At 62.8% G+C, this 24,418-nt stretch overlaps 2 protein-coding genes across 6 annotated transcripts in view; one reads left to right on the top strand and one right to left on the bottom strand.

Annotated features, from left to right (window-relative positions):
- CTBP1 (C-terminal binding protein 1) overlaps positions 1 to 23,777 on the bottom strand; it is a 37,758-nt gene extending 13,981 nt beyond the window's left edge. For 2 of the 5 annotated variants that reach the window (XM_050790737.1, XM_050790739.1), the window contains exons 1-5: positions 22,809 to 23,008; positions 15,597 to 15,791; positions 12,335 to 12,489; positions 2,778 to 2,922; positions 182 to 388 (exon numbers count right to left, since the gene is read on the bottom strand). In XM_050790737.1, the coding sequence (XP_050646694.1) occupies positions 182 to 388; positions 2,778 to 2,922; positions 12,335 to 12,489; positions 15,597 to 15,603 (514 nt within the window). In that variant the 5' untranslated portion in view covers positions 15,604 to 15,791; positions 22,809 to 23,008. Of the gene's footprint in view, positions 1 to 181; positions 389 to 2,777; positions 2,923 to 12,334; positions 12,490 to 15,596; positions 15,792 to 22,552; positions 22,634 to 22,808; positions 23,009 to 23,575 lie in introns of those variants that run through there. The other 3 variants (XM_050790736.1, XM_050790735.1, XM_050790738.1) reach the window with 3 other exon arrangements.
- MAEA (macrophage erythroblast attacher, E3 ubiquitin ligase) overlaps positions 1 to 24,418 on the top strand; it is a 182,014-nt gene that overhangs the window by 49,025 nt on the left and 108,571 nt on the right. The gene's annotated exons all lie outside the window — the stretch shown is intronic.

Genomic DNA, 24,418 nt, shown 5'->3' with positions numbered 1-24,418 from the left:
CGTAGGGCACACAGCCTGGGATTCCTGGGCCCTGGCGCCTGGGCTGCACTCAGTCCTGTCCTGGGTTGGGACCGATACCCGCAGCCCCACCCCGCCCTGGGCCTCTCCTTCTGGGCACGGCTGAAGAGCAGCAGCGCCAAACACAGGGAGGGTCACAGGCATGGAGCTGTGGCTGACGCACCGAGTCCGATGATGCCCAAGGTCTCCCCACGGATCCTGGCGGCGCCGGACGCCACCTCGCGGATCTGCTCGACGCTCTGGACTCGCGTGCCCTCCCGCAATGCCTGGTGCAGCCAGGTGGCCCGCCGGTACAGGTTCAGGATGTGGCACAGCGTCGAGTCGGCCGTCTCCTCCACAGACGCCGCAGGCACGTTGCAGACGGCGATGCCTGTGGGGACAAGGACACGGCGGTCATCTCCAGGCCAGGCCCAGCCTCTGGGAGGACACCAGGGCTACTGTGGCTGGAGCAGGTTTGAAGCTTCCCGAGGAAGAAGCCAAAGGCCACGTCCCCAAGGCCACCCTGGGAGGCCACGAAATGAACGCACATCTCCCAGGCTCGGGGGCAACAGAGCACCTGGCCTGGCGCCTGTGCCCTGTGGCTGGAGCCCCACCTCCACTTCAGGTTCACTTGGCAGCACACGCTCGCAAACTGCTCGGTGTGTGGTGGGGCCGGGGTGTGAGACGCTGCCCTGACCCCTCCCAACTCAGCATTGGGAGCCCAGGCAGAGACAAGCACATGTCTCCCCACGTCACCTCGCTGCCCTGATTCCTCCAGGGGGACCCTGCGGGGAGGCTGCGGCCAGGTCAGAATCTGGGTGCTGGCCCCACCTGCACACCCCTACATGGACATCCGCACATGTCCTCAGGCCTCCCCCAGGCCAAGCCAGGCCCCCGCAGCCCCTTCCGCCCTCCATGCCCTACACCCCGCAGTCAATAACACTGAAGCTGGAGCCATTCCTGGAAAGCAAATCCATCCCATTTCTCTCGAGTGTAACCCCTACTGCCCGCTCCCAGCCTTGTCCCAGAGGCAGGCCCTTCCCCGGCCAGGGCCCCTCCCTGAGCCTATTTATCCTCATCCCTGGCCTGTCCCTGGCCAGCGCCTCCCCTGCACGGCACTTCCCGCCCCATTCAGATGATTGCACTCCTGCGTCTGACTGGCCGTCCAACTGGCCGTCCGTCTCTCTGGGGAGGAGGAAGGGGCAGGAGGCCAGGACAGGGCTGCATTCATATGCCTGGAGGCTGGACAGGACCGTGTGGTTCCGCAAGGGGTTCCGAGGGTCGGGAGGGGGCCTGACGTGGGGCAGCGCGGGCAGGCACTGCACAAGGCCAAGGCTGGGATCCCACATCGCCCCAGACACAACTCACTTGGACGTAAAAACGTTAAACAAGGGAGACTGAGGGAGAGCCAAGCCAAGCACCACACGAGATTGGAAGAAAGGCCTCCTGACTGTGGGACGTTGGAGCGTGGGCCAGATCCCAGCGGTGCCCCAGACTGTCCCTGGCTGAAGAACAGAGCCCGGGCCTGGGAAACTCCATGGGCAACGGAGATGGTAAACAGCAGGGGTCGCTCAGAAAGCACCAGGCCTGCACCCGACACCGCACAGCCAGGACTGCACCCAACACCGCACAGCCGGGCCTGCGCCTGACACCACAGCCGGCCTTTCCCAGGATGCCGCCACAGAGACAAAGGCGGGAGGCGGCTGGCACACGGCTTTGGCCCATGGGCACCGGCGGAAGCAGCAGTGAGCCGAGATCGCGCCACTGCACTCCAGCCTGGGCAACAGAGCGAGACTCCATCTCAAAAAAAAAAAAACCAACAAAAACAACCCACAACAGACGGAGCCTGGCAGAAAACAAAGTGCGCTCCACGCAGGACGGCCAAGCACCGCCCTGAGTTTGTTCTAATGAGTGCGCATGGGTGCAGACACGTGGGCACGTTCCGTGTACGTGTGTAGGTGCATGGGTACGGACGTGCGTGTTCTGTGAGTGTTCCATGTGCTGAGTACATGAGCATAGGTGCAGACACGTCTGCGTGTTCTGTGTGCTGTGTGCGTGTTCCGTGTGCTAAGTGCACGTGCACGGGTGCGGACGTGCGTGTCCTCTGAGTGTTCCATGTGCTGAGGGTACATGAACGGGTGCAGATGCATGTGCATGTTCTGTGTGCTGAGTGTGCACATTCCGAGCACTTAGTGCACGTGCATGGGTGCAGATGTGTGTGTTCTGCGTGCTGACCGCACGTGCACGGGTGCAGATGTGTGTGCATGCTCTGTGTGTTGAGTGTACATGTTCTGTGTGCTGAGTGCACGTGCATTGTGCTGAGTGCACGTGCACGGGTGCAGATGTGCGTGTTCTGTGTGTGTGTTCCACGTGCTGAGTGCATGTGTACTGGGTTGCGACACACCCCGCTGTTCCCGCTGTGTCTTGGGACAGAGACCTATGAGCCCTATTACAGCCACACTCTGACGCCCCTGCCCCTCACCCCCAGGGCCCCGATACCCAAGCAAGGGGCACCAGCTAGACATGCATGCAGACCTGTGTGAAGTCGCAGCTGGATTTCCTACTGCCCAAAAGAGAGGAAGTGCCCTGAGGTGAGGCTCTGTGAGGAACAGAACGGCTGCAGCCTCACGCTGGCCCTAGATGGGACTGCACGCCACAGCCAGCCACACCAAGCGATGTGCAACGGGGTCCTTGGTGTGGCAGTGAAGCCTCCATGGATGAAGCAAGACGGGACGGAGCTCGCATGCATGGGCACAGGAGATAATTCGGATCCGGCCTACCTAAATCCCCGGCCGACTTGATGTCAATGTTGTCAAAACCACTGCCGATCCGGACGATGATGCGGAGGGCTTTGAACTTCTCCAGGTCCTCCCTGGTGAGTGTGATAGTGTGGTACATCAGGGCCCCCACGGCCTCGTTCAGGACCTACAGCGAGGAGAAAACACACGGGCTGAGCCCGGCGCCTGCAGAGCCTCAAGCTTGGCCTTCGGGGGTGGGGCTGAGCCTGGCTGGGAAACTAGTCTGTGGCCCTCAGGCTCTGTTCCCCAAGCACCAGCCTGCACACTGGGGGAGGCCACATGAACACCTCCCCACCATGCGCTACCCCTCAACCCCTGCCCAGGCATCCGGAGTCCCAGCAATTCCCGCCGCAGCGTCCTCAGCCACGTGTAGGCTGCAGGCTGGCACTGGTCAGAGTCACCTGCTTCCCACTGTGGCAGCTGAGATGTTTCCTTTTGAGTGTGCGCCCCACCCTGAGACTCTGCCCAGCCTTGTGGAAGAAATGGGGTTGCACCAGGCAAGGACACAGGACGGGGGGTGCAGTCACACCCAGGAAGGATGCTGAGCAGGCGCGGCTGGATGGGGGCGGCCGGGGCACCTGAGACCTGCAGGCCCAGGGGTGCGGGTAGAAAGTGGTAAGTCCCTGGGGCACACAAGCACGTGGGCAGAGACAGACAGGGGCCACCCAGCCACAAGGACACCACCACAGGAGCACACACTGCCCCCGTGTCGCCTGAGAACCCGCCCAGAAATGCTGCCCACAGCGGGCACAGCATGGCTAGCAAGGCTTGGATTTGAGCTATGTTCATAACAGTCATGCTTGTAATTTCAGTTTCCATGACAAATTCTAGACCGGAACGAATTCCGACAAATGCAGACCCAGCACACAGCACAGCAGCCCAACCCTGGCGCCTCCACTCAGCCAGCACCAGGTGTTGCTGTGGTCACCGCCAACCCCGCCCTACCAAGGGCTCCCAGTTACCCCCAGTCCAGGGAGGGCGGGGCAGCGTGGGGTGCAGAGGCACATAGGTGGAGGAAGTGCCCTAGGCAGAAGAACCACGCGCGGCACTGGGCACAGGGTGGGGGTGTGTGTGCACCACCTGTGCATCTACCCACACCTGAAAACACCCACCCACACACGTGCATCCACACTCGTGCATCCCACACTCACGCATCCCACACTCGTGCGTGACAACGCCCACCGTGGGTGCAGAGGGGCGCTATGCAAACAGCCACAGCTCAGGACACCAGGACGCGCAGGCCTCGTCCACATGGGCACGTCTGAGTCCCGGGAGACACCACTGAGCCTCCCGTGAAGACGTGACTCCCACCCACCCCCTGCCAGCGGGGCCCCAGGTACTCCTGACCGACCAACACCACGGGCTCAGCACAGAGCTCGCCGGGGCCTAGGCAGCGTCTTTCCCTCCCTTCCCGCCGTACGTGGAGCCTGCCGATCCTGGGCGGCAGTGCCTGGGTTGCTGGACCGCAGGGTGTCCTGTGGGAGCTGACTCTGCCCGGGCCCTGGGTAGAGCAGCTGGTGTTGGGCAGGCACACGCTGGGGGGGGTGAGGGCAGCCCCCAGGAAGACGCTCACCACCCAGCTGCAACCCCTTCTCCTCCAGTGCCCGGACCTCCAGCTCGGCCAGAACAGATGGTTCCTTTTGAGGCTGGCACAGCCTCCCTTCCCTCCTGCCCACTGCAGGGGACCCAGAGGATAGGACCATGGGGGACCACACAGACCAGGGCCATGGCAGAGGCTGGGCAGCAGGGCAGGGGAGCCCCGGGTTGGCCTAGGCGTTCTCCAGGACAAAGGGAAAGTTGGAGCAGCTCGGCCGCAGGAGGCAGGGAGGCATCTGCCCAGATCGCAGAGGAATGGGCGTAGCACTCATCAGTTCAGACAGGGCTGATGGCTGCCCCGGGCCTCCTGGGAAGGCTTTGAGGCTGCATCCTTGCAGACCCCTGGTGCACCAGACACAGTGTGGACGGGGCGACCCCTGGTGTACCAGACCTGACCAGATGTAGTGTGGACTGGGTGAGGCCATAAGGAGGACAGCACGGGCAGAGGCCAGCAGTGGGTGACTGGTGCACGGCCGTGGGTAGCGGCGAGCGGTGCAGCCAGAAAGACCCCTGCGCTGTGTGGATTGGAGATGGGCGCCCACACACCCAGGAGGTGCCTTGGGCAGCTTGGCAGAACAGCTGCAGCTAAGAGGGAGTCGCCTGCAGGTGCTTCGTCGGCACCCACTGTGGGCAGGAGGCGCTGTGCATGCGAGTGGTGGGCAGAGGCGCAGTGGGAGATGGGCCATGGGGTAAGGGACAGGCCTGGCGCCAGACATGAGCCCGGGGGCCCGGCCTGGACAGCTGGACACGCAGGGGCTGCTCCCACGGTGTGCACACAGAGGCTCGGCATGGACAGGCTGGAGAGAGACACCACACGGGCTTGTGTGTACGCAGGCAACAGCTTGCTTTCGCTCTGAGCATCGGCCATGGGCTTTGAAAAGTTGATTCTGAACTGTGGCACGTCACCTCCCGCACATTCGGATCAGATGGCGATCGATTCATGTGAATATGAAGAATATTCATGTGTGCGGCCTTAAGGTTGCTTCCCGCGTTGGCTCTTCCGCGATGAACATTTTTTTATCTCATCGAGATAAGTTCTGAGAAGATGAAACGTGCACCGGCCGAGGGCCTCCTTCGGGCTCTGGGCTCAACCAGCTGCAGAGGCTGAAGACCCAGCTGAGCTGGGAAGTGCAAGCTGCCCCCTGACGAGGCTTTACTCACTTGCCCAGGAACATTTCTTAATGCACTTTTTTCAGGACCTTGCCCTTCTCCTCACTGAATATATTTTTAACAACGTATTAGGTGAATGTGTTCTCACTACAGGAATCTCAACAGGGCTTGGAGACCCCATGCCCCGACCGCAGCCACGTACCAGGTTGGCCTGTGCTCAGCTGCAGCGCCAGAGCCACTAGCGTGTACGCTTTACCACGTGGCGGCCACGTCATCCACAGGTCCACAGGCCAGGGTGCCACAGCGGCTCGTCAGCCTCAGGGTCTACCTTCCTGTCCCCCTCGTGGCTGCCACGTGGCTGCTCCACCCTGCCTACTGCCTCGGTCTCCCACGGAGGAAGTCTGCAGGAGGTGGGTACAGCCAGCTGTGCTCCTTTAGATCAGGACCCAGCAGCCTCCCAGAAGCCACCCCCAGCCAGTACCCACTGGTGTGTCCCCTCCACCGCCAGGGGCTCAGCCCCCCTCTGCTCAGTGCCCTCAACTCCAGTGCTCAGAGCAGGCCTGGGGAAAGCCGGGTGCCCAGGAAGCTCGGCTGCCACCGGGCTAGAAACAGACCCCAGGACACCAGGAGGCTGCTGGTGGCAGCCAGCTCTTGGGGGTCAGGAAGGGGCCTGCCAGGCCCAACTCCGGCCATGCAGTTCCGCTACCTGCTTCTCCTGTGCTCAGGACTCAGTGACATCGCACTTACCTTTCCAGACCTCGTGCACAGGTGTGGCTTACTCTGAAACTGCTACTCACATCAGGTCACCATCAGGGCAGATGCTTCTCTACGACACGCAGCCACATGCAGGCCCAGGGTGGGGCTGGGCCGAAGACCGCAGGTTTCAGATTTCCAGAGAAACTGCCAAAGCACCATCGAGACTGGTATGGCCGTTTCTGTTCCATATGAAGGGACAGGCTCAGGCTCCCTCAACATGGCTGGTGCAGGGCTCGGTGCAGGCCAGGCCAGTGGTTACCGGTGGTGACTGCTGCACCCATGAGAACCCGGGAGGGGCACCCCGGTTCTCATACATCGCTCTGTCTATACCCAAACACCGCTGCCCTCATCCATTTTCCGCTGGAATTTTTCTATTTCCTACTGATTGGGAGGAGTCTCTGAATACACAGACTTTTACATTTATTTATATTACAGACAGGATCTCGCCGGACTGCAGTGGTGTAATCATGACTCACTGCAGACTTGACCTCCTAGGCTGAGGCGATCCTCCGGCCTTGGCCTCTGGATACGCTGGGATTACAGGCACGGCCCCTGCACCAGCTCTGATTGTATCAGACATTCACCCTTAGGCTGGCACACAAATTGAAAATACCCAACCCCTATCTCTCACCTGTTTTTATTTTTAAAATTTGTTTTACTACGTCTTTCCTTTTTTCCTTTTTTTTATTTTTTAGACAGAGTCTCGCTCTGTTGCCCAGGCTGGAGTGCGGTGGCACAGTCTTGGCTCGGTGCAACCTCTGCCTCTTGGATTCCAGAGATTCTCCTGCCTCAGCCTCCTGAGTATCTGGGACTATAGGCATGCACCACCATGCATGGCTAATTCTTGTATTTTCAGTAGAGACAGGGTTTCACCATGTTGCCCAGGCTGGTCTCGAACTCCTGACCTCAAGTGATCCACCCGCCTCGGCCTCCTAAAGTGCTGGGATTATAGGCGTGAGCTGCTGCACCCGGCCTTGCAATGTTGTTATTTCTAATTGCCATTTAATCAAAGTGACCTTTTCCTCTCTAGTATCACATTTTCTACAGAAAGAGTTGTTATTTTCTGTGTTGTCATAACCTCAGTGAGTAAACACATTCTCTTGCAAATGTTCCTCTAACTGCTCTTCATTCAAACACGTGGCCGCTTCTGTGGGCAGTGAGCATCTGCGGTTGGGGGAGCTGCTGCCGTTCCCGAATGGCTACCCCAGGGGCCCCAGAATTCACCAACTCCCCAGTTCTCAGCCCACACACCTGAAAAGCCACTGCCCGAGTCCTTGCGTCCTGCTGGGTGGGGCCGTCTCTGCTCCTCTGTCCTGTCCACTCTTGGTGGTACCAACACTGCCCAACGGATCTTCCAGACCTGAGAGTGGGTCCCGGGGTCTGGACATGCACTGCGGGGGCCGCACTGCACCCAAGGCTCAGCTGGGCACTGGGCAGTCTGCCTGGAAACAGGCCCCAGTATATGGCATGGGTTATCCGTCCTCTTGCTCCTAGAAGCGACTGTGACCTGGTATTAGGGTCAGAGCCCACGGCAGCCTGTCTCTGTGCCGGCTGCCAGCAAGAGACCAAGGGGCTTGTCCTGCACTCCATCACCATGACAACGCCAGCCTGTGTGTTTTTCCCGGTCACCATGACAACGCCAGCCTGTGTGTTTTTCCTGGTCACCATGACAACGCCAGCTTGTGTGTTTTTCCCGGATTTCTATCACAGCCCCAGCACCTCTGTCCGGCGGGGCTTTCTGGCGGCCTCCCTACCCCCAAGGCCGGGAGATGCTTGTCTTGCAGGAGTGTGACTGTCCAGCTGGCTGTAGGTCGTTGCGGACCACTGCATCCCGTGCCCTCCCAGAGCTGCCCTGCCGCTCCAGGCCCCGCAGCCCACACCGGACGCAGCCTCCGGGCCCCAGGCCTTCCTTTTTCTTGCTCAGCAGTTTGATCAGATGTGCAGTGCTGGGCTGAAAACCCTTCTCCTTCGGCAATTCCAAAGCAGGCGGGGGGTGCTGTGCTGAGTCTTGTGTCCTCGTCGGTGACATCCCCCCACCCACGGTATCAATAAAATCCTAATCCTGAACCTTAACAGCGGGGTGCCTCCCAGGCCCCGACATTCTTTCTGTTCTTCCTATGACCGCACTGACGGTATCACATTCTCTCCCTCCACGGCACTCAGACAGCAGCGACATCCAAACAGCTATGCGGGAAGTTTCTGCCCCAGGAGGCACAAATTCCTGACTAACAGTGACACATGAAGCAAGCGCTCAGTTTCCTCCCACGCCAAAGCCTGCAGACAGGTGGCCCGCAGCCCCCTCCACAGCCACGAGGGTCCCTGCCTCCTGTCTTGTTGCTCCACGGTTCCCAACACGGCTCCACTCACGGTCCAAGGTGGCCACCCAGGCTCCGCCCATCACAGCTGGCTTCCGGCCAGCAGGGACAGGGAAGGGATGGCAGGGAGAGGCCCTGCTCCCCTCTGTGCTGGAGTTCAGTCCTTTGGCCACCCCTAGTGGCAAGAAAGCATGGGCAGCCAGCTCCTCCTGCAGGACCACACACTGTGAAACAGGGACTCGGCATCAAGGCGGCCCCCTCAGATTCCACACGGAGCCCCGGGAGGCTGTGGCTTCTCTTCCCATCTCTAGCTTCTGCCATTTCCCTGTGTCTTCAAACTTCCTGTTTTTATTAGATTTTCACTCATGTTTTAAATTTCAAGCTCTCCTAGTTTCTGGGGGCTCCTTTCTGCGGCGCCTGCTCTCCTTCTGCTTAGGGGCTGCTTCAGACCCCTCCGGGATGCCAGGACCGTTCCCAACACTCATTTCTTCCAAAAATCCAGCTGCGTCCCCTGGGGTGGTTTTCTGTTTACCTTGTCCTCTCTCTGCCCTGGGCTGTGCAGTCTGGGTGGGGAGCAGGAAGTCTGTCTCACGCCAGGGCCCACGCCGGCCGCACCCCGACCACTGATTTGCATTTTATATGAACCTGGCAAGGCAGTTTGGGATTACTGCAATTCTAGAAAAACATCTGTTTTGCCTTAGTTTTCCAGTTCGTTGGCAAAACTTGTTTCAGTGTTGCTTACAATATTGAAAGTTTTCGACGAGCCTCTTTTTCATTCCTACGTGTATATCTAATACAAACAGTTTCCCAATGAGAAAACTGTACCTAACCAAGGGCATTGTCAAAACCGAGCTGGTGCCACATGACTCCCTCAGGTGTGCACCACGGGCAGTTCACCCACAGCCCCTTGCACGCGTGTGGACACATCCATGTGATGTACCCACACGCCGATTCCAGACACTGGCCCGCCGGCAGATGCCCCACCTGCACCCCGGGCAACTGTTTCCGTCACGCTTACCCCGTCACCTGGGGATGAACAGATGATACAGCGTGCACCCCTTGAAACCAGCTTCTTCACTCACCACCGCGCTGCCGAGATCACCCAGGGTGTGGTAGGGACCCAGAGTTCACGCCTGTTGCTGAGGAGGACACTAAGGGAGGTGGCCAGTGTTCGCCCGGCCACTCACTCACTGAAGGGCATCCTGGGGGATGGTCTTCTGGTTTGGGCTATGGTGAGTTAAGCTGCCAGGGAGCATGACTTGCAGGTCTGTGTGTGGACGCGCATTCCGAGTCTCCAGGATAAAGGCGTGTGGCCGCTGGGCGTGGGGATGCGGCACATTCCGAGGCTCCGGGATAAAGGGGTGTGGTCGCTGGGCGTGGGGATGTACGTTCCGAGGCTCCGGGATAAAGGGGTGTGGCCGCTGGGCGTGTGGATGCACGTTCCGAGGCTCCGGGATAAAGGGGTGTGGCCGCTGGGCGTGTGGATACATGTTCCGAGGCTCCGGGATAAAGGGGTGTGGCCGCTGGGCGTGGGGATGTACGTTCCGAGGCTCCGGGATAAAGGGGTGTGGTCGCTGGGCGTGTGGATACATGTTCCGAGGCTCCGGGATAAAGGGGTGTGGCCGCTGGGCGTGTGGATACATGTTCCGAGTCTCCGGGATAAAGGGGTGTGGCCGCTGGGCGTGGGGATGTACGTTCCGAAGCTCCGGGATAAAGGAGCGTGGCCGCTGGGCTGCATTACAAGCACAATCTAACCCCATGAGAAACCGTGAAGAATCTCCCAGAGCGAATGCCCCGGCAGAGCTCCCGGCAGACCACGCACATTTTTTTTTTTTTTTTTTTTTTTTTTTTTTGAGACGGAGTCTCGCTCTGCCGCCCCGTCTGGAGTGCAGTGGCCGGATCTCAGCTCACTGCAGGCTCCGCCTCCCGGGTTCACGCCATTCTCCTGCCTCAGCCTCCCAACCACGCACATTTTTAACATCAGGTTGTCTTCTGTCCGTTTTGGAAATGCTTTTGCGGTCGTCATCATTTCCAGCCCCTTCCCCGTCTTGTTCTGGAGTTTGTGAGGGAGACCCTTCCTCATCTCGCCCTCTCCCGCGTTCCCTCCTGTCCACTGCTGCCCGGCCCACTGGTAAACCCGCCCCTCAGTTCCCCCGTTCAGCTTCAGCATTTCTCAGATTCACATCTCATGTTCTCCCCTGACACTGCTACGCCCCGTTTCAGGGTCATCAGCTCTTCGTAGGGTGTCTGGCCCGGCCTCCCGGGAGCTGTGCTGGGGTGACTGGCCCGTGGGCAGCACAGGGAGCTCCTATGGGCCGGCGCCGCTTCCCTGGCTGGTGAGTTTTGTGCATCTCCTTGACTGCCTGGTTACCTCTGCTTGTGTCTGACGGACCCCGCGCCAGACGAGGATTTCTAGAAATGACCTGAGGCCTGGGCTGACGCTGTCTTCCTCTAAAGGGGCCGTCCCATTTCCTTCTGCACCTGGGGTCAGCAGTGCGGGGTCTCTGAAAATCCAGATTCAAGGTTTCTCAGACGTCAGTAGGCTGAGTGCCGACCGTGTGGCGAGTCAGAATCCAGGTCACCCTCACTCCAGGTGTCACCTTCTGGGCCATGGATATCCCAGCAGGGTCCCGCACCCAGCAAAGCCAAATTCAGCCTCTCAGCCACTTCTTCCAGAACAGCCAACGCCCCAGGCCAGAGCTGGCGAGGCTCGCCCGTTTCTGCAGGCTCCGGGCCTCTCCGGGTTGTGGCCTGGGCCTGGCCCTCTCCCGTGAGCTCCTGCGGGCCCAGATTCTTCATCTGTCTTCAGGAAAAAGCTGCTCTGAATCACGGATCCCTGGCTACGAGGAGCCGGACCGACCTAGCCCTCATCACGGAGAAGCCTGTGGAGCTCCTGAGCAAACATGAATCAGGAAAGCTGCCCAAAGGCTGCCCACTGCTGGACCACAGCCGGGTCGTGGGCAATGCCGAGACCGCTGCGCATCTGAGGCGGGGGAAAGCACCTCACTCCACCCCCGCCACAAAAGGACCTGCTCCCTGGGAAAAACTGAAAATGAATCAAGAAGCCACAGGGAAACCCCGTGTCCACCTCCCGATGGGGCTCAGGGCAAACCCCATGTCCACCTCCCAGTGGAGAGCAGGAGAAACCCCCTGTCCACCTCCCGACGGGGCTCAGGAGAAACCCCGTGTCCACCTCCCGACGGGGCTCAGGAGAAACCCGTGTCCACCTCCCAACGGGGCTCAGGAGAAACCCCGTGTCCACCTCCCAGTGGAAAGCAGGAGAAACCCTGTGTCCACCTCCCGACGGGGCTCAGGAGAAACCCCGTGTCCACCTCCCGACGGGGCTCAGGGGAAACCCCGTGTCCACCTCCCGACGGGGCTCAGGAGAAACCCCGTGTCCACCTCCCAGTGGAAAGCAGGGGAAACCCCGTGTCCACCTCCCGACAGGGGGCAGGGGAAACCCTGTGTCCACCTCCTGAGGGAGCTCAGGAGAAACCCCGTGTCCACCTCCCGAGGGGGCTCAGGGGAAACCCCGTGTCCACCTCCTGACGGGCCGCAGGGGAAACCCCGTGTCCACCTCCCGACGGGGTGCAGGGGAAACCCCGTGTCCACCTCCAGATGGTGCAGGGTGACTGGGACAGAGGCCGCTCCTGCCCCAGTGGCACACAGACCCGCTTCGGCCTGGGCTTGCTGTGCTCCCGTCCCTCCCCACTCCCCTCCAGCGTGTGGTTCTTCCAGCCCCACGCCAGCACGTGGTGGTACCTTCTCGTGGATCTCCTGCGTGGACTGCGCGTCGCAGAAGGCCACAGTGGCCACGTCCTTCAGGATGGGCATCTCCACTGTGCAGTCCCGGCCGTCCAGCAGCGCCACCAGGGGCCGCGGGTGCAGGGGCCCGTTCATGATTGGAGGTCGGACGCCTGCAAGACAGAGGCAAGTGCTCAGCTTCGCACCACTGCGGCCCTGCGGCCACAGCCCACTCCACGCCACCCACCGTGCACGGGTCAACGAGGGCTGACGCCCAGGGGTTTTCTATCCTATACGTTTTGTTATTTGTAAAAAGTAAATTAAAAATCCACGGGAAAGACAGACTCGTGTGTGCTTCAGTTCACCGACTCGAGTGGACACAGACTGCAGACACCCACCACCATCCTCCTTGGGCGCCGGGCCTCCGAGACCCTCCCAGACCCTCCAAGGTCCCTCCGAGACCCCGAGACCCTCCCAGACCCTCTGCGACCTTCCCAGGCCCTCTGAGACCCTCCGAGGCACTTCGAGACCCTCCGAGACCCCCCAAGGAACCTCCAGACCCTCCCAGGGACTCCAAGACCCTCCCAGACCCTCCGAGACCCCAGGGCAGCTCCGTGAGGCAGGGGGACAGGAGGGACCCGGACACTGGAGAACACAGATGGCAGCACGGGCCTTTGGGAACACGGTTGTCCCTTTCCTGCCTGGGCTACCGCGTGGCTGCCCGGAATCCCTGATGGGGTCACCAATGTTTCATGTGGGACGCCCCCCATGCTCTGCCTGGCATCACTTCCATTTACAGATTTGAAGGGAAAAGAAACAGAGCAAGGAAAGAAAAGGGCTAAAACCTATTAAAGTCCACTCTGTACCCAACCTTCCCAGAACGAGACGATTAAAGATCATTAACACCCTCTCCTTCTGCGTATGACACAACTAAGCTTCACTGAGGCCAAGTGGAGAAATAAGGGTTCTGAGGCGTCACAGAAGCATGGCAGCTTCCAGGTACCGCCCAACGGCCCCGTGCCGGGCAGGGAGCACCAGGCAGGGCTACCGTCAGGCCCATGGCAGCTGGGCAGAGGCAGAGCTGGGGCCAGGGCCCAGCCGGTCCACCCCTAAGACCGGCCCCAGGAGACCAAGCAGCCTCCAGAACCGTTCGGCCAGCAGAAGGGGAGGTGCAGGACAGAACCAAGAAACAGTGACCCAGCAGGCCCCCAGTGGCCGCGGCCATAAGCACGCTCAGCCCAGTCTCCCGCCCCATCCACCTGCTGGTGAGTAGAGGCCACCGAGCTGCCAGTATCCAGGAAGCAGGGAAGTGCCTCTTGGAACCCACGGCAGAGAAAAGAAACGCTGGTGGACAGCCCAGGGATGCAGTGGGTCTGCAGGGGACGGGGCATGGGTCTCCACTGACCACCCCAAAGCCAAGGGCTCCCAGTACGGCTGGGCCCATGACCCTCCCACAAGGTCCTCGCGCCCCAGCGTCCTCGGAGGAGCCACTGGCCATTCCGCCCACTTGCCTTCAAGACAGGAAAGGCACCGGGACCGGCCCAGATCCCAAGCATGGGGTCTGCACGGTCAAAACCGTGTCCTGGTTCACCTTTCCTCCATTCCCTCCGGACTGCAGCTGCCCACGAGCACCACAGGCAGCCGCCCAGCGACACTGCACACGGCCTCCCTCTGCACACGGCCTTCCTCCCCACTGTGCGTGGTGATTACTTCTCATGAGAGGAAAGGTTTATGTTGCTGTTTCTGAGTGAGTGGACAGACATCTGCTCTCAGCGTCCTTGGATTTCACTTCTGACAAGGAAGGCGTGGACACGCAGGACCACTGCAGACCACTCGGCTGCATCGGAACTGCCTGGGGGGACTCCCGTGTGCTGGAGGAGTGGGAGCCGGGTCCCTCATCGGAACGGCCTGGGGGGACTCCCGGGTGCTGGGTGAGTGGGAACCGGGTCCCCCGGTGGAACCGCCTGTGGGGACTCCCGTGTGCTGGGTGAGCGGGAACCGGGTCCCTCGTTGGAACTGCCTGTGGGGACTCCCAGGTGCTGGGTGAGCGGGAACCGGGTCCCTCGTTGGAACGGCCTGGAGGGGCTCCGGGTGCTGGGTGAGTAGGAACCGTGTCCCCTGGTGGAACTGCCTGGGGGGACCCCTGTGTGCTGGAGGAGTGGGAACCGGGTCCCTCATCGGAATGGCCTGGGGGCACTCCCGGGTGCTGGGTAAGTGGGAACCGGGTCCCTCATCGGAACTGCCTGTGGGGACTCCCAGGTGCTGGGTGAGTGGGAACCGTGTCCCCTGGTGGAACTGCATGGGGGGACCCCTGTGTGCTGGAGGAGTGGGAACTGGGTCCCTCATCGGAACGGCCTGGGGGCACTCCCAGGTGCTGGGTAAGTGGGAACCGCGTCCCCTGGTGGAACTGCCTGGGGGGACCCCTGTGTGCTGGAGGAGTGGGAACCGGGTCCCTCATCGGAACGGCCTGTGGGGACTCCCGGGTGCTGGGTTAGTGGGAACCGTGTCCCCTGGTGGAACCGCCTGTGGGGACTCCCGTGTGTGGATGAGTGGGAACTGGGTCCCTCATCGGAACGGCCTGGAGGGACTCCCGGGTGCTGGGTGAGTGGGAGCTGGGTTCCTCAGCGGAACGGTGGGGAGGGAGGAGCAGGTGGAGACACGAGGCCCCATCAGGTTCAGGCACCCCAGGTGCCTCCTCACATCACCCATGAGCTGCCCCCGACCACCGTGCCAGGGTTCCCCTGGACAGCCCACCCATGCGGGCCTGGGGACACTCAGGAGGCTTCACATTCACACGGCCTGTGCTGAAGCAGGCTTTATAGCAACCCCCCAGCCCAAGGCTGTTTCCAGCTGCACGCACTTCCGGGCCAGAGAACACAGATCAACCACAAGGAACAGCTCCACCGGGGCCGCGGCCCTGCTCTTGAGCAGCCGGGTGGACACCTGAGATTTCCAGGGTTCCATGTGGGGCTCTGCCCTCCTGCTGGCGGCCTCCACGTGGAGGCCCTCCGTGCCTCTCGGACACTATCCGACAGAAACAGACAGCAGACACCACGGACAGGCCTGACCAGCTGTGCTCTGCCGCCAGGTGTGCAGGAAGCCCTCCCTCGAGGGATGCCCGTCCTCGCCCAGAGCACACTTGGGGCCAGGTGGCAGCAGTCAGGCCCGACGCCTGCACAGCCCAGGGCCCTCGACTTGATCTGAGGCAGTGCCTCCTCCACACGGTCGCAAAGAGACCGGCTGGCTTCGCCTGCCGCCGACGCCAGGAACTCCTACCAACCTGACATCTCTTAATATGGCCTCAGCTTCCACGACCATGAATTCGACTTTTCAAAGCTTTTTATCTTCAGGATCCCCAGGCAGAACCGCGTCCTGTCTCGGAGCCTCATCCCACGTCCTTAATTGTCTCGAGCCAAAGCGCTCAGGCTTCTGATCCACGGCAATCACTGAAGCCTGCGTCGGGGTCAAAGTCTTACTAAAAATCAAACACAAGAGACACATTAAAATGCCATCGAAGGTCCGACCAGAACTCACAGACTCCAGGGACCGCCTCAGAAGTGGACCTCACTGCATCTGCCACGCCCGGGGCTGCTGTCCGGGACCTACCTGGACTCGGGAGCCTGCTGCCAGCCAGGGGCCCCGGCTCCTGCCGCACACACGAGGGGCGCTCACCCCGAGGTCGCAGTGCCAGGCCCGAGGCCAGGCCCCAGTGGCCCCTAGGCTGACTCTTAGGAACAGCCCCCCAGGGCTGCAGCCACCCCCACAGGCTCTAGCCGCACCCAGATGTCCCCAGTGTCCAAAAACCAGGGGGCAGAGGGCACAGGGTGTGTGCTGTGGGCAGGGAAACTGCGGAAGGGCTCTGCCTCCTGTTCTGGAAGCTTCTATCTCATGTCACCGATTCCCGGGCCTCTGTGACCAGGCAAGGACGTGGAACTTCCCAGGAGCCACCGGGAGAGGAGCTGCTGGCTTTCCAGCATCCGGCCTGGTACTGCCTGCCCTGGGCCACGCCAGCTCCACCTCCGACCTGGCGTGGGATGCCCTTGGTGCATCCCAGCGACATTCCCTCGATTCTCCCAAAAGCACGGCTCAGCTCTTCCTGACGGCTACGACCAGGGCCTGGCGGGAAGCTGAGGGCATGAACCCTGATGGCTGAATGCACAGGGCCAGGGGGCACCTGAGGGGTCCAAGCCTTCCAGGAACGCAGCCCTGCAAGGTAGAGGGTGCTGGGAGTGCACACGATCGCCCAGCCCTCGGGAGGGTGTCACTGAGCCACCCACACCTGACCCCTGCTCTGGCAGGAAGACACAGCACAGGCGCTGACCCCAACGTGCAGCTGACATCAGGCTAACCAGGACAGGAGCCAGCCACCACCAGCCCAGCAGCGTGGCAGGCATGGGCAGAGACGACTGCCTGCCAGGCCAGGAGGGGCCACTCAGCCAAGCCTAAGACCCTGGTGGTGCGCCGTAAGGCCAACCCCTGCCAGAGGCCTCGCAGACAAATCTCCGCCCCTCAATTCCCTCTGCAGGGTTCAAGCATACAGGCTGACCGCCTCCAGCTTCCAGAGACACCATCACAGGGGCTGAGGTGTAGCCCCACACACACAGGTCCCATCCAGGGTCCCCAACACCACTCCTCATGGCAGGTGCTGTATGGGGCTCCCGATGGAGGGCCCAAGAGCAACACTGTGGAGTGGGATCCCACTGCCTGCGTCTGGGCCCCCCATGACCTGCGCTGCAGCCTCCTGCCCTGAAGGCCAGATCCCCCCGTGGCACCCGGATCCTGCATAAAAACAGAAACTAAAAGGACAGAAAAAAACCACCTGAATGTCACACTTCACCCACGAACCAGCCTGGCCAGGGGGCAGAGCACCACGCCACCCACGCCCAGTCAAACTCTCAACACCAGCCAGTACTCATCAATACTGCCCACAGCACCACGGCGCCGGCCGCTGCTCCTGGAGCCTCATCGACACCCCTCAATACCACTCAATGCTTATCAATACTGGCCAGTATGTACCCACACCTGTGTCTCTGAGGAGGAAGCAGATGTGGGAAGGCCACCCTGGCCCTCCTGAAAGGACTCTGCAGTGAGGAGGCCGTGAGCTCCCGAGCCGAGGAACCTGCGGCAGGACTCCTGTGGCCCTGCACTCCCCGGGGTGGCCCTGCCAGGGCCCCGTGCCACAGGGACCTCCTGCGGCTCCTTGTTCCAAGGCTGCCCCAGTTCAGAACAGACACCTGAGGCCCAGCACCTGGTTCTCCTCCAGGGGCCTCTGTCTCAGAAACAGCCCTGGGGCAGGTCTGCCCACCATCTGCACCATCCTGGGGCCACAGTGCACCCACAAAGCAGCCCCCTGCTGGGCCACACCTGCCCCGCTGACAGCCAGCGTCCAAGTCCTGGAGCCCCCACCCAGGGTGACGCCGGAGGCCCTGGGCACCTCACGCCAGGGTGCTGACCTCCTACGGCCTTCCTGGCTGGCCGGTCAGGGTCAAGGGCTCCAGCTCTGTACCTCCCCCACACGCTCCAAGGTGAAGGCACTCGGCTCCCAGAGGGGCCTGCGCTGTCCAAACCCAGGACCCACACTGCTTTTCCTCATCAAAAACTCACAGCCACACACGGCTCTCAGCACAGCAACACAAGGACAGTCTCCAGGTTCTCACCCTGCAGACGCTTAACCTTACGTTATAAGAAAGCACTCAACAGACCCACGAGGGGAGTGAGTGCAGCGCACGTGGGAAGCTTGCGCTAGCTTCCTATTTTCCTATAAAGCTAAGACTGTTCTAAAATAAAAATTCATTTTAAAGAAAATTGGGGTGAGGTGAGGGCAGCAGCCCCCAGGTTCTCTGGAGCCATCAAGTCCTGGGGTGGGGGCTGCACGGTGGCGGCCTGATGACCCCAGAACCTCTTGGCCACATGTCAACACCCTGTCTCTGGACACACATCACCAGCTGCTTGCTGGATCCTCCCTCCTGTTGGCCATGCCTGCCCACTCGGCCCTGAACCACGTGTGTGCTGGGCATTGGTCCACTCTGGAGAGGGACCAGGGTTGCCCTGGCACACTGGGGGTCACCACGGGCTGGGACCTGCCCCCCCGCCAGACAGCCACAGTGGGTCTCTGGGCACTGGGGTTCCCAGGAAGTCCCAGGGGACCCCAAGATGTGCCAGGACCAAGCGGCTGCCCCCGTTCCTTCCCCAGCCTCGGTACCTGGTCCCCATCCCCGCTTGCTCAGACCCAGGCTCGGCGGCCACCAACCCTCCACGTGCCTCCACTGGCCAGCCCTGCTGGGCCAACTGTATGCTCCCCTCCCCCACAGCCTCTACCAGGACAGTGTGTCCCAAAAGCCCCTCCTCACCAACCTCACCTCTCCCTCTCCACAGCAGCCCCTAAAGCCGCTGCCCAGGAAGGAGCTCCCCAACCACCAGAAGGGCACCCTCAGGCTGGGCAGTCTCACCAGCCCTCACCCTGCCCTGTCCCCGTAAGCCCTGATGACTCCAGGCTCGAGTGGCCATCTTATGACAAAGCTGTCCTGCCACAAGTCCCCAGCACAGCCATCTGGGCATTGGTGAGATGCCCCCCTTGGCTGTCCAGGCCTGGAGGCCCCTGTGCTGCCCAGCCAGGAGCTGACATGAACGAAGGCTGTGCACAGCCTGACCTGGAGCCTTCCGGTCCTGAGATACAGCCGCCTGCCACCCAGAGGGAACTGAGCCCCTGCCCTTCAACGGCAGAGAAGGCAGGCCCTCAAGAAGGACTACACAGCAGCATGGAGCCACTGGGCTGAGAGCATGGGGCCACCAGAACCTCCCTCAGACAGACACTGCCCGTCACCCATGGACTGATACAGGTCCTCCGATGACAGCGCCCCAGACGGACACCGCCCAAGTCACCCACGAGCCGTTACGGCACCTCCGACGACAGCGTCCCTGTGAGCCAGGGAGCCACGGTACTCCACAGGGCCTGTGGGGCCGCATCACAGCTCAGAGGACACAGTGTAGGGGCTGCGATCAAAGGCACGGATTTGCCAGCAAGATTCCTCTCCAGGACACCCGTGGAGCCGTACGTTTCCCTGTTTATTCAGGGAGCACATGCACATGCCCTGTGAGCTCCAGGACCCCCAGAACACCACCTTCCCGGCTCCTACCACGCGTGGGGTATCAGGGCTACACCCTTCCTCTCCTTCTCAACAGGACACTCTACACATGACACCACTCGAGAGGCAGCCTCGGACGCCTCTGAGGCTCATGCCAGCCATGCAGACAGGGCAGCCCAGCAGCCCTCACACCACAGATGGGTGGCAGGTCAGGGTGACACGGGTGGGCAGGGTGACACGGGTGGCGGGGCAGGGTGGCATGGGCGGGCAGGGTGGCATGGGTGGGCAGGGTGGCATGGGCCACACTAGGCCTGGGGAGTTGATGGCGGTGCCAGGGGAGGGTGCAGAAGGGGCCTGGTCCCAACACCACCCACACCTCTCTCAGGGCCGTAGCCCCAACTCCTCCCCATCCAAACCAACTGGGCTTCCCTCAGGGCCATCCTCACTCTCCTTCAACGCACATAAGAACTGGCACCGCCTGGCCACCCAGAGAGACAACTCAAGGTTAATGTTTGGCTTGACAAAAGGCCACCCAAGAGATTTCTGACTTTACAGGAAAAAACTGAACGTTTCCTCGTGGGAGATACCACATGGAGTGTGTGGCTGGACGGGCTTCTGGAAGGGACGGTCAGTGACGCAGGTGGCATCTTGTGGGTTACCCCGACCCAGTGTGGGGGAGAGTAGTGGGCCCTGGCCACTGCAGCCAACAATGGAGGACCTGGGGGGCCAGACACTCCCAGCACAGAGCTCCTACCCACAACTACCAAAATCCAACGACCACCAGAGGACCCCGGTACTCTGACCAGCGTTCCCTCAGGCGATGCAGTTCAACCACAGAACCCGGAGGACACCACCTGCTGCCTCCACCACCTCCTGGCCACCCCTGGGCCCTGAGCCAGGCCTGCACCGTCAGCACCACCCGGACGGAGCCCTCTCCAGCCCTGAGTGGAGGGGAAAACAAGAAGTCCTTCTGGAAGGAGAGTCACTCGGGTAAACACCTCACAGGGCACACGCCTTTGACTTGGGCACTGCGTGGGGAGCGCCAGGGCACAGCCAGGCACAGAGCGCTGCCTGAAGGGTTCTCAGCAACACTAGTGGTACCAGCCATACGCCTCTTGGCTCAGGGACGCCACCATCAGCTCAGACCAGGTCACACTCTGGGGGCAGTGGCCACAGGAAGTTGAAAGGGCTAGTTACAGTCAGAGGAGAAAAACTGCCAGGCGAGCCAGGTGTGGCTGAACAGCCACCTCTGAGCTCCAAAGGAAGAGACTGGGCCTCTCGAGCCTGGGACCCGTTTCCTGCAGAGCGTGACTACTTCTGTCCAGGGTTCCTCCAGAAAAAACTTATTAACAGAGTGACTGTTAACAGTGGCTGTCTGCTGGATAATGGAACCTTACACTACAAACGTCCAAACAGTGGGGGGCTCCCAGCCCTTGGAGGAGGCAGACAGGACCAGCCAGCACCTCCAATCTCCCCAGGATGTGGCTGGGGTCGGTTCTGCGCCAAGCCCACAGGACTGGGCCAAGGCCCATCCCACTCAGCAGACGGACAGGACCAGCCCACAGTCCCGTGCACCCGGGGCCAAACCTCCCCTCCCCCACTGCCATGTTCTCAGGTTAATGACAAGTGTGCAAAAGGGAAGATCCTACTCACTGACATTCCCAACCACATGTCCGCCTCTCAGAACTAACAGCTGCCCTGGTCAAGGCTGACAGGACGAAGTACACGCTGCGGACATGGCAGACACCTCAAAAACGGCCAGGCAGGTGGACAAGGCACCCCGGGCAGTGAGCAGATGCAGCCCCCACTGCATGTCCCTCCCAGAGTTCTGCAGAGGACGCCAGCATGGAAGCAGGTGCTCAAAGATGGGCGACAGAATCACAGAGGGCAAAACGCGTCTGCAGAGCTGACAGTGCCAACCAGGAGCCAAACCCAGACCCCAGAGGGAGGTGGCCAGGCCTGGGCGGGCAGGGGAGACCTGGTGCTGAGGCCCAGGGCAGAGCCACGCCCTACAAAGTTCCAGGACACAGAACGAGGGACCCCCAAACCGCAGCTGTCATCCTCAACTGCAACGGCAAATAGTTACCCCACGGTGCTGCCCCAACCCTGCCCCAAGCCGCAGACGGGTACACAGACGCGCACAGGCCATGCGCTAGGAGCTCAGCGAGGACGCCCGCGGCGCGGGCCCAGCCACCAGCGCCGTTTTCTTCCCGACGGACTTGTGCTCCCTGCCGAGCTCCTACAGAAACGGTGGAGAGGACTTGGGGGGGGGTGCTCGGGCTCCACGGAGCACCCTGCGCACCCGCCGCCTCGGCCCTGGCTCCGGGCCCTCTAGCCCCAACTCTCAGGGTTTCACCTCCCCACTCAGGGCACCGGGAAGGGCGCGACCGCCTTCCCTTTTCCCCACTGGAAGGGAATTCTGTCCCGGCAATCGCGGAAACTACAGCAAAAGGGCTCTGGCCCCGGCCGGGCTTCTGGACACCGGTGCCCTTGGAGGCCGCCAGAGAACGCTCCAGCTTTGGCCCGGGGATCAAGCGCGCGGGCTCTGCCTTTGCAGCCGGGTCGAGGGAGAGAGAGGCTCCGCGGAGCGGCCCGGGCCGGCCCAGGATGCGGGCGCTGCAAGATGGCGATGGCCGTGCGCCCGGCGTCCGCCCGTGCTCCCTGCTTCCGCGGCCGCAGCCGGCGAGGAAGGCGCCCCGGGACCCGGGCCGGCACAGGCAGAGGCAGGTGGAGGCGCCGGGCCGGGCCGGGCCCTCGCGGAGTTCGCGGGAGCGGAGACCCCCCGGGACCGCCCGCGTCACCGCCGGGGGCTGCGCTTTGGGCCCGGTCTGAGGGCGGCGGCCTCCTCCACGGTCAGACCCGGCGCCCGGGCCCCGTCCCCTTCCCCCACAGCGCGCGGCCGCGGTCGCCGGCAGCCTCAGGGCGGGAGGGGGCGCGCTCCCGCGAGTGGCCCGGGAGCGCGCTCCCCAGGACACCCGTAGCTGCGCACGGCGCAGCTCCCACCCCGGTCCCGCAGGCCCAGCCGCGGGGTCGTGACCGGGGACGGGGTAGCGGCCGGGGATCGGGACTCGGGACTCGGGGTGCCGTCCCGGGTCCCATGGGGCTGGGGTCGGTGGAGCAGCCTGGAGGCCCACGGGCCCCTTTGTGTCACCTGCGCGGGCCGCGGGCGGGGAGGGCACACGGCGGCGCTCGCTCACACGCAGCGGCCCGCGCATGCGCACGACCCTTGCCGCGGTCCCGCCCCCGACCGCGGCCACGCGCGGACGACGGCGCGCACGCGCACTCGCACACAAAGCCGGCGGCCCGCGGGCGCGCGCTCGGCCCGCCCCCGCGCCCCCCGCCCGCGCGGCCCCCGCCCCGCCCCGCCCCCCGCCCGCGGCCGGAAACGCGCGCGCGCGCGGCCTTACCGAGCGGCAGGCCCTTGTTGAGCAAGTGCGAGCTGCCCATCGAGAGGCGCGAGCGGCTGCGGGCCCCGACCACTCCGGCGCGCTGCGCCGCCGCGAGTCCGGCGCGTGGGGCGGCCTCGGTGCCGTCCGCTGCTCCGCCCGCCCGCCTGCGCCTGGCCGCCGCCGTGCCGAGCCTCCGCCGCGCCGCTGAGCCGCGCTCCGACGACCGCGCGGGCGGGGACACGGTGGCGCGCGCGGGCGGGGCCTCGCGGTTGGTCTCCTGGTTCCCGGCGCGGGCGGCGCACGGACTCACGCGGGCGGCTCAGGGCCCGCCCGGCCGGGCGCGGCTGCGGGGCGGGGCGGGAGCCTGGCGGGAAGCTCAGGGGGCCTGCAGCCCGGCGGAGGCCCGAGGCCCGGTGTTCCGCACGTTCTAAACCGCCTGTCCCGGAGGAAGGCGGGCAGGGTCGGGCCGGGCTCAGCACCGCTGGCGGGAGCGCCGCCCGCCCCGAGGCCCCCTGCGGGACGGCGCCGGGCCCGGAAGCCGAGGCAGGGTCGCCCACGTCAGCGCCCGGAACGGACCCGAACGTAAATGGCGCTCCTCCGCGCAGCGGCCGCCCCGCTCCCTTCCCGCCCCGCCAGCTGCCGCCCTCTCCCGCTCGCTTCTGGCCCCGCGGCCTGGCCCGTGCGCCTCCGAAGACTTGTCCTTGCGGTGCCGCTGTCCCCGGGGCTGGCCAGGGGCACCGAGGCCGCGGGTTCCCCCCATCGCCCCCACCCGGGCCCTGATTTACCGTCCAAGAGCCGGCCGCACATGGGGCCCCGGGAGGAGAAGCGCGCCCGCCCCAGTTCGTCCCCAGCCGGGGGGACCCCGACTCCGGGAGGGGCCGCGTTCCGCCCGGCCCAGCGCGCTGTTCCCGGCCCGGGAAGTTCAGGGCTGGAGAACCCCCTTCTCGACCCCGTTTCTCCTTTAACAAGAGTAGGGTTTGTAGCCAGCTCTGCTTCTGCCCGCTGCGGGAGACGCCCCGACCCGGGAGGGCCCGAAAGTGCCTTCAGGGAGAGGCCGCACCGGGCCTGCTCACCCAGGGGCTGCCCCTGCAGACTCTCCCGAGGGGCCCAGGGATATTCCTCGCGCCGCGAGTGGACGCTTCCATCCACCCCGTGGGGAGTTGTGGGAAGGGCCTCTGCGCGTGGCTACTCTGAGCACACTGGAATGATCAGATAGTTGCATAATTTGAGAAACCACAGCCTGGAGACGGAATGATGCAGACTCCTATCCGAGAGACACCTGCTCTAGTTTCGCTGTGGTTCGTGAGGACGCGTCCTAGGCTGCCCTGAGAAGCCCATGTCTGCCCTTCCAGGCCTGGGAAGACCTCTGACCGCACTGACAGTGCTGGGCCCTCAGTCGGGCCTGCCATGCGTACTACTTTCTAAGACCGGGCTGCCCAGCTGTGGCCTGGAGGAAACCTGGCAGGTGTCACCAGAGCTTTGGGGAGGGTAGGGCCCTGTCAGGGAAGCCCAGTGGGAGTCATGAAGGAGGGAACACGTGTGGAGCCCTTGTAGGGGGAGGGGCAGCCCTGCAGAGATCTAAGAAAATTCCAGAAAAATGAGCAGCAACCTCCAAGGCCAGACATCGG

The sequence above is a fragment of the Macaca thibetana genome, chromosome 5 (assembly GCF_024542745.1).
Source record: "Macaca thibetana thibetana isolate TM-01 chromosome 5, ASM2454274v1, whole genome shotgun sequence".
In the NCBI taxonomy this organism is placed as follows: Eukaryota; Metazoa; Chordata; class Mammalia; order Primates; family Cercopithecidae; genus Macaca; species Macaca thibetana.
This window is presented reverse-complemented; position numbering and strand designations above follow the sequence as displayed.